A 9,256-nucleotide genomic window follows, 5' to 3' on the forward strand; every position below is an offset into this window, starting at 1 on the left:
GTACCTGCCCACTATTCAAGAACTGACCAAAAAATAATAATAAGTGGTTCATATATCTAATCTTTAACCTCCTTCAAAACCCTTGGGGAAATATTATCTGGTCCAGGAGCCTTATTGTTTCTTAAACTTCCCAATATTTTCTTAACCAGCCCAGAATTAACGCAGTCATCTTGTTATATTGTTTCTATTTATCAACTGTTCAAGATGTGGAATACTGTTTAAATCTTCATTAGTAAAAACCGAAGAAAAAGCAAAACTTAATAACCCAGCCATCTCATAATCATCAGATACTAGCCTTCCTTTATCATCCCTCAAGGGTCCTACCCCCATCCTAACATTTTGTTTATCCTTAATGTATTTAAAGAAATCCTTATAATTAATTTTTTACATTTTCAGCAAACCTTTTCTCACACATTCTTTTTAATTTCCTGTTTCACCAACTTTCATGATATTCTAAATCTCCTGTCAACCAGTCAATTTAAATTTCTTAAATTTATGATGCTTTTTTTTTAATTTTATCACTTAAACTCTTTGTGAACCAACCTGGTTTTTATTTGTAGCTACCCTTTTCTTTCTATAAGGAATATGTTTAAATTTAATATTTAAACATTTATCTTTAAACATTTTCCACATCTGATCAATGTCTCTAAATAACTCAGCTGCCAAATTCACAACAGAGAATTCTTGCTGCATCCCTTCAAAATTTGCTTTTTTGAAATTTGTAACCAAAATATAATTATTCCTTATCTTCAAATACAGCAAAACATTAAACCTAATACAGCAATGATCACTTGCACATAGATGTTCCCCAATTTCCGCCCTATCGACTATTTCTATATTAAAAGTTAACAATAAATCTAAAATAGCATTGTTTCTAGTTGGTTCCTTGACCAATTGGTGAAGAAAGCCATCCTGAACATTTTCCAAAAACCTTTCTCCCTCATGGTTTGTCTCTAACATTTCCCAATCTATATGCCTAATATTATAATCACCCATAATTATGACTTCATTAACAGCTGAAATCTTAATCTCGTTGTAAAGTTTCTAATTTCATCAGTATCATCTAATGGTCTGTAACAAATTCCCACTAAAAGCCTTTTCCCTTTATATCCACTATTAGAAACCCAAATGGATTCAATCTCCTTGTTATTATCTTTGATATCCTCAACTTCAACAGGATGTAACTCACATTTTACATATAAAGCCACTCCCCTCCCCCCTCTTTAGTACCCTATCCCTATTAAATAACCTGTAACCCTGTATTACAAAATCATCTATGTTTAACCATGTTTCAGTTATTCCCATTATATTAAAATCCTCCATTCCTACCCTGTCAGGACTCTCCTTACTGTGAAACTTTAGTTACTGTCATGACTCTCCTTACTGTGAGATCGTTGTTACTATCACTACTGTAATGACTCCTCACTGTTAAATCTTAGTTACTGTCACTACTACCATGACTCCTTGCTGTCCAACCTTAGTTACTGTTGCTGCTGTCATGACTCCTTACTGTTAACCCTTAGTTATTGTCATTGCCACCTTGACTCTTACTGTCAAACCTCAGTTACTGTCACAGCTGCCATGACTTTCCTTACTGTGAGAACTTAGTTACTTTCATGACTCCTTACTGTCAAACCATAGTTACTGTCACTGTTTCCATGACTCCATGCTGTGTAACCTTATTTACTGTTGCTGCTGTCATTGCAAGGCCCATAGATGCCACTGCCACCAATGGAGGTTGCCTCTCTGGAGTCGGGTTGTTTGAGAGTGCAGCCCTAAGTAGGTTGTAAACTCCACCTAAAGTTAAGTATGTCCACAGACAGATAGTATACAAGTATCGTGAGGGAAAGTTGAAAAGAACTTTCAAGAGAAAGAGTCACATGATATTTTTTGAAGGGTGTAGTTACTGCTGTTTGTCAATCGATATTGATATTGAAAGGTATTCTTGGAATATCGTATTTAATGTATTTTTTGGGGAATTAGGTTTTTTCTTTGTGGTTCTTTTTCCTGATTCCATTATTATTGATTTATTAATATTTATGATAAATTGTTTATTAATACTCGTATGAAGTCCTGGCCAGGCACATGTTTATTAAAAAACTGAATGCAAAAATATTAAGAGGCAGAGAAAAGTTTAACATAGGAAATGAGTACAGAAGTAGTTATAAGGATAGGCTTAATAGTTAATATTGTAATGTTAGAAGAATAAGAAGTAAAATATATAACTTTAGAGTACTCAGTAACACCTACTAAGATTTAACAGTAAGGAGTCATGACAGCAGCAACAGTAACTAAGGTTGGACAGCAAGGAGTCATGGTAGTAGTGACAGTAACAAAGATCTCACAGTAAGGAGAGTCATGACAGTAAATAAAGTTTCACAGTAAGGAGAGTCCTGACAGCAGTAACACCAACTAAGATTTAACAGTAAGGAGAGTCCTGACAGCAGTAACACCAACTAAGATTTAACAGTAAGAAGGCTCATGACAGTAACCAAGGTTTCACAGTAAAGTAAACAACACGGAGCCTCACCATCAAGAAGGTTTGTGTGTGGATAAGCTGATGACCAAACACTACAGTAACTGGGATGACACAGAGTCCACTCTTGCCGAGTCTTCAGTAAAGGGTATAAACCTAAAGGAAGAAAAGTAAAACTATCAGCAGCATATACAGAAGTAACAAAAAATTAACCTAATCATCTAACACAGGACAGTCTTGTAACTTCTTCTTTGGTGACCTATCAACTTTTCCTCTTTTTTTAATCATACAACCCATGGTAACCTATCAACTTTTCCTCTTTTTTTAATCATACAACCCATGGTAACCTATCAACTTTTCCTCTTTGTTTAATCATACAATCCATGGTAACTTATCAACTTTTCCTCTTTTTTAATCATACAATCCATGGTAACTTATCAACTTTTCCTCTTTTTTAATCATACAACCCATGGTAACCTATCAACTTTTCCTCTTTGTTTAATCATACAATCCATGGTAACTTATCAACTTTTCCTCTTTTTTTAATCATACAACCCATGGTAACCTATCAACTTTTCCTCTTTTTTTAATCATACAACCCATGGTAACCTATCAACTTTTCATCTCTCTCAGTACTGTTACGTCTCCGTTTGTTAATTGATTTTTCCGTAACTTCGTTCCGACGAAATCTTGACGACACAAGTCTTTACTTAATAAAACTGGTTTATTCTTACCGAATATAACTTTACGATACACTTAATTTCAATATTTGCGCTAAAAGAAACACTATAACGAACGAACGTTAACTTCAACAATACCCTGTGACTGCAGTTCAATTACTCACTATCTACACACACATTATTGTCCGGTCACGTTGTCACCCTGTTTTATATACCAGACTACCCTATATCTAGTAAATGCTAGAGCATTCGCAAAGGTACAGGATAGTTCTAGAAAATAGGTGGCGCCACACCAGTCACGTGTCCTCGATGATGCAACAGTGCTATTTAAACTTATTCCTTGATACTCTCAAGTGGAGACTTTATCCTAAATGTATTCAGTTTCAATACTAATTAAATTTACTTCTTGATGCTATGCAGTGGAGACCTTATACTAAAGGTACCCAGTCTCAGTACTATTTAAACTAATTTTTGTAACAGAATTGTCCTTCAATGGTTGCTTAGGTGATATCTAAAGGTTACTTTCTCACCTATGTTGTAATGAAACGACCAGTCACAGGGGTAGCACGTGTCACCCTTGATAAATGGTATGTTTATCTTGAATTAAGGTATGTTGCATTTTAGCCAGTCTGGTATTTGAACAGAGAACAGCCACTGTTTGTCATGATATATATTGTGCCTTTTGTTTTACACTTGTGTCCACTTTCCTACTTCATTTTAATAATAAAGTTAAAATAAAACTACTGTTAAACTCCAGATAATTAAAACAGAACTTTCATTTTAACTGATGTTTTGCCTTTGTGGCTTCTTCAGGGCTAATCTGGAATGTAAAGGTCGTTTTTTTTCTAACTTTATTATCAAAATGTCTCCAAATTCTGAAATACTACTTCATTTTATATTGATTCAGTCAGTTAAGAGATGGAGAATTCTTCCTTAATTGATATCTTGATCAAACCTTCAGTTATCTAGCAGGCCTATGGTTAGTTCAGTTTCACCACCAAAGTATAGTACACTTCTGGTGATTAGACATCTTCCTTAAGAGAATAATGATAAATTCACCCACAAGAAGGAACGTCTACCTAAAGGAAGACTAGGGACCTTTCTTATTTTGTGATTCATCTAATCTTTGATTTACATGGTTACATAACATCAGGAAATTTACAGAATATTTTAGTCATAACTGTTAGATTTGTGAGATTATGTCACTAATAGTGACGAGGAATTTTTACCAAATAACTTTGAAGAGAATTTTCACGTGTGAAGTTGAATGGGAGTTTCCGTCATTGACGTAAATGACTCTTCTTCTGAACAAAGAGTGTTGATCTAATTCCTACTAGTTTGACAACCCTGACAGAATTTGTTGTAGCAAAGAAAATGTATATAACATACATATGAAACAATATTTGATTAAAATTTAAGATCAGTAAATCTAGAGAGTAGACTAATGTTCAAATGCAAAATTATTTTTATTTTCTAAATAGCATATAAGAGGGAAACAATTCAAGTTAAAAATCATTTATTAAAAAACACACTGAAAATATAAAAGATGTATAAACTAACCTTTTTCATTTGCTGAAATTATATCAAGGTATTTAGGTTTCAGTTTTGGTTTATCTTTCCACTCTGAAAAAAGACAAGTTCTATAGGTTTTGGTCTACAATACACTAAGATATGAGATATAATTAATTATTATTACTTGTTACTTTATATACACTAAGATATGAGATATAATTAATTATTATTACTTGTTACTTTATATACACTAAGATATAATTAATTAGTATTACTTGTTACTTTATATACACTAAGATATGAGATATAATTAATTAGTATTACTTGTTACTTTATTTACACTAAGATAGAATTAATTAGTATAAGCTATTACCCATTCACACATAATACAGGGATAAGAATTTCTCACCATCTTATAGGGAGCTACTATCCATTCGCAATCTGATGCAGCAGTCTGAGATACAGGAGAAGAGAATCTTGTGTTCATGGATGATAGTATAATAGATAAATATAACTATTTGGTTCAGTAGCTTGAGATACAGGAGAAGAGAATCTTGTGTTCATGGATGATAGTATAATACATAAATATAACTATTTGGTTCAGTAGCTTGAGATACAGGAGAAATGTTTTGTAGATCGATTTGACATAATTTTAATTATGTAAAAATTTGTTTTATTTGTTTTTGTTTCTTTTTTTTCAGACCCCCAAAACAATTTTAGCCAGTTACCCTGCAAATAGGACCGATCAGTTTCTGAAGCTCTTTGATGGTAAGAATGTTGATGAAGCTTTATTAAAACTATAAAAACCACTGTCTTTATTGAATTTGACAAAAAGTGCAGAGTAACAAATACTTTTTTACTGAAACAAAGATGTTTTATAAAGTAACAAGTAATACTAGTTAATTCTATCTCATATCTTAGTGTAAATAAAGTAACAAGTAATACTAATTAATTATATCTTAGTGTATATAAAGTAACAAGCTCACCATCTTATAGGGAAAATTCTTATCCCTGTATTATGTGTGAATGGGTAATAGCTCCCTCACCATCTTATAGAAGAATTTATAAGAATTTCTCACCATCTTATAGGGAGCTATTACCCATTCACACATAATACAGGGATCCCATTCACACATAATACAGGGTAGTATCTTCCCATTCAGTGGTTCAGTTGCTAGCCATACTCTATTAATGGTTAAGTGTGTATATACCTTATATTTACTAGTTAAACAAGCTGAGGAACTAAAATATAAAATGTATATTTAGTAATGATTATACCATATGTTTGGTTTCTATTTCTCATTCACTGCTCTCTTATATTACAATTTAATATTAATTTACCATTAGTATTGGTACCATTAATATGAATACATTATGAGTATATCACCCCCTTACTATAACATAACCATGACTTACCTCCAGCTTGTTGTTAAGTCTCACCGTATCTCCACCATATTGAATGAGTAAAGCTGTTACATCATATCTTTACATAAAAAAAGAATAATTCTTAGTGAAGGTAAAATATTATATACGTAAACATTTGATTGATTTTATTTAAAACTTTATTTTCTATTAGTTACATATAAAGCAGATTCCTACAAGACAGTTTTATACAAATTTAGTTAGATTAAAGCAGATTCCTACAAGACAGTTTTATACAAATTTAGTTAGATTAAAGCAGATTCCTACAAGACAGTTTTATACAAGTTTAGTTAGATTAAAGCAGATTCCTGCAAGACAGTTTTATACAAGTTTAGTTAGATTAAAGCAGATTCCTACAAGACAGTTTTATACAAATTTAGTTAGATTAAAGCAGATTCCTACAAGACAGTTTTATACAAGTTTAGTTAGATTAAAGCAGATTCCTACAAGACAGTTTTATACAAATTTAGTTAGATTAAAGCAGATTCCTACAAGAGTTTTATAAGATATTCTGTGTCCTTGATGTTTTCACTCACTTGTTACTTTATAGACTTTTATATTTGATATTTTCACTCACTTGTTATTTTATAGACTTTTATATTTGATGTTTTCACTCACTTGTTATTTTATAGACTTTTATATTTGATGTTTTCACTCACTTGTTATTTTATAGACTTTTATATTTGATGTTTTCTACTCACTTGTTATTTTATAGACTTTTATATTTGTATGTTTTCTACTCACTTGTTATTTTATTAGACTTCTTATATTTGATGTTTTCACTCACTTGTTATTTTATAGACTTTTATATTTGATGTTTTCACTCACTTGTTATTTTACAGACTTCTTTATTTCATGTTTTCACTCACTTGTTATTTTACAGACTTCTTTATTTCATGTTTTCACTGATGTTTATTTCACAGACTTCTTTATTTCATGTTTTCAATTCTTTGATAGATTATTTAGGTAGAGTATTCATGATGAAATTTAGTTGAATGAACGGCAACTGCCTGTTGTAGAAACACAAGAAAAAAGGACGACGTTCCGAAAGTGAAGGCGAAAGGTGGAAGACTTTCAAAACATCGGCCTCTACATTTGTGTTTCTACACCAGGAAGTTGCCGTTCATTCAACTAAGTTTCATCATCACCACTGATATTTTACTTTATAAAAATTATTTCTTTCATGTTTTCAATCTCCTGTTATTTTACAGAACTCTTTGTTACATGTTTTAATCACTTGTTATTTTACAGAACTCTTTGTTACATGTTTTTAATCACTTGTTATTTTACAGAACACTTTATTACATGTTTTTAATCACTTGTTATTTTACAGAACACTTTGTTACATGTTTTTAATCACTTGTTATTTTACAGAACTCTTTGTTACATGTTTTTAATCACTTGTTATTTTACAGAACACTTTGTTACATGTTTTTAATCACTTGTTATTTTACAGAACTCTTTGTTTCACGTTTTCAATGACCTGTTATTTTATTAAAATGATTTGTTTAATGTTCTCATTCATCTGTTACTTTACAGAAGCCACAATGATTGATTATTCTCACCTCAAGTATCTACATGATTCATGAAACCCTGAAGTTCCAAGATCTGGATCAACATGGCTAGGATCCATACCATGATCCAGCATTAGCTGCACTATGTCCTTGTGACCTCGGATGCAAGCACCAACAAATGCACGGTTAGCTTTACGAAACGATGGTTCATAGTCGAGCAGTAAAGCAACAGCATCTATGTTAACAAAACCATATTTTTATAGTTAGCACATGGTAACAAACTCAAAACTGATAGTAAATTTTAGTTAGGCTAACATTTCATGTTGGCTCATCAGTCTCATTGTTGTGTATGTTTGTTGAGTTCTAACTGATACCCGTATTTTAGTGAGACTAACATTTCATGTTGGCTCATCAGTCTCATTGTTGTGTATGTTTTACGGGTATCAGTTAGAACTCAACAAACATACACAACAATGAAAAACATACACAACAATGAGACTGATGAGCCAACATGAAATGTTAGTCTCACTAAAATACGGGTATCAGTTAGAACTCAACAAACATACACAACAATGAGACTGATGAGCCAACATGAAATGTTAGCCTAACTAAAATACGGGTATCAGTTAGAACTCAACAAACATACACAACAAAGAGACTGATGAGCCAACATGAAATGTTAGCCTAACTAAAATATGGGTATCAGTTAGAAGTCAACAAACATACACAACATAGAGACCAATGAGCCAACACGAAATGTTAGTCTCACTAAAATACGGGTATCAGTTAGGACTCAACAAACATACACAACAATGAGACTGATGAGCCAACATGAAATGTTAGTCTCACTAAAATACGGGTATCAGTTAGGACTCAACAAACATACACAACAATGAGACTGATGAGCCAACATGAAATGTTAGTCTCACTAAAATACAAGTTATACAAGAACTGAAAAAATGCAGCTTTTTTTAAAGATAATCATTGAAGAAGCATGGAGAACAGCAGCTTTTTTTAAAGATAATCATTGAAGAAGTATGAAGAACAGCAGCTTTTTTTAAAGATAATCATTGAAGAAGTATGAAGAACAGCAGCTTTTTTAAAGATAATCATTCAAGAAGCATGGAGAACAGCAGCTTTTTTAAAGATAATCATTCAAGAAGCATGGAGAACAGCAGCTTTTTTAAAGATAATCATTCAAGAAGCATGGAGAACAGCAGCTTTTTTAAAGATAATCATTCAAGAAGCATGGAGAACAATAGTAAAGTGAACTAATTCCTCAAGATTGATTTCTATAATAGTAACATTAGTAGAGATAGAGGTCCTAGTAGTTAATAATAGAAAGATAGAGGTCCTAGTAGTCAATAAAAGGAAGATAGTGGTCCTAGTAATCAATAATATAAGATAGAGGTCCTAGTTGTCAATAATAGAAAGACAGAGGTCCTAGTAGTCAATAAAAGGAAGATAGAGGTCCTAGTAGTCAATAATATCAAGATAGAGGTCCTAGTAGTCAATAATAGTAAGATAAAGGTCCTAGATGTCAATAATAGAAAGATAGAATTATTGACTACTAGGACCAGTAAGATAAAGGTCCTAGATGTCAATAATAGAAAGATAGAATTATTGACTACTAGGACCAGTAAGATAAAGGT

At 32.0% G+C, this 9,256-nt stretch overlaps 1 protein-coding gene across 1 annotated transcript in view; it reads right to left on the bottom strand.

Moving 5' to 3' along the window:
• Positions 1-5,889: 5,889 nt before the first annotated feature.
• The window catches only part of LOC106476645 (ankyrin repeat and SAM domain-containing protein 1A-like), a gene marked incomplete at its 5' end in the record, with an annotated part of 6,764 nt that continues 3,397 nt past the window's right edge, over positions 5,890-9,256 (bottom strand). Inside the window, 3 exons of the mRNA XM_022380451.1 lie at positions 5,890-5,910; positions 6,085-6,151; positions 7,656-7,839. Coding sequence (XP_022236159.1) covers positions 5,890-5,910; positions 6,085-6,151; positions 7,656-7,839 — 272 coding nt within the window. The remainder of the gene's footprint in view (positions 5,911-6,084; positions 6,152-7,655; positions 7,840-9,256) is intronic.

Source organism: Limulus polyphemus, unplaced genomic scaffold (assembly GCF_000517525.1).
Source record: "Limulus polyphemus unplaced genomic scaffold, Limulus_polyphemus-2.1.2 Scaffold11102, whole genome shotgun sequence".
Classification (NCBI taxonomy): domain Eukaryota; kingdom Metazoa; phylum Arthropoda; class Merostomata; order Xiphosura; family Limulidae; genus Limulus; species Limulus polyphemus.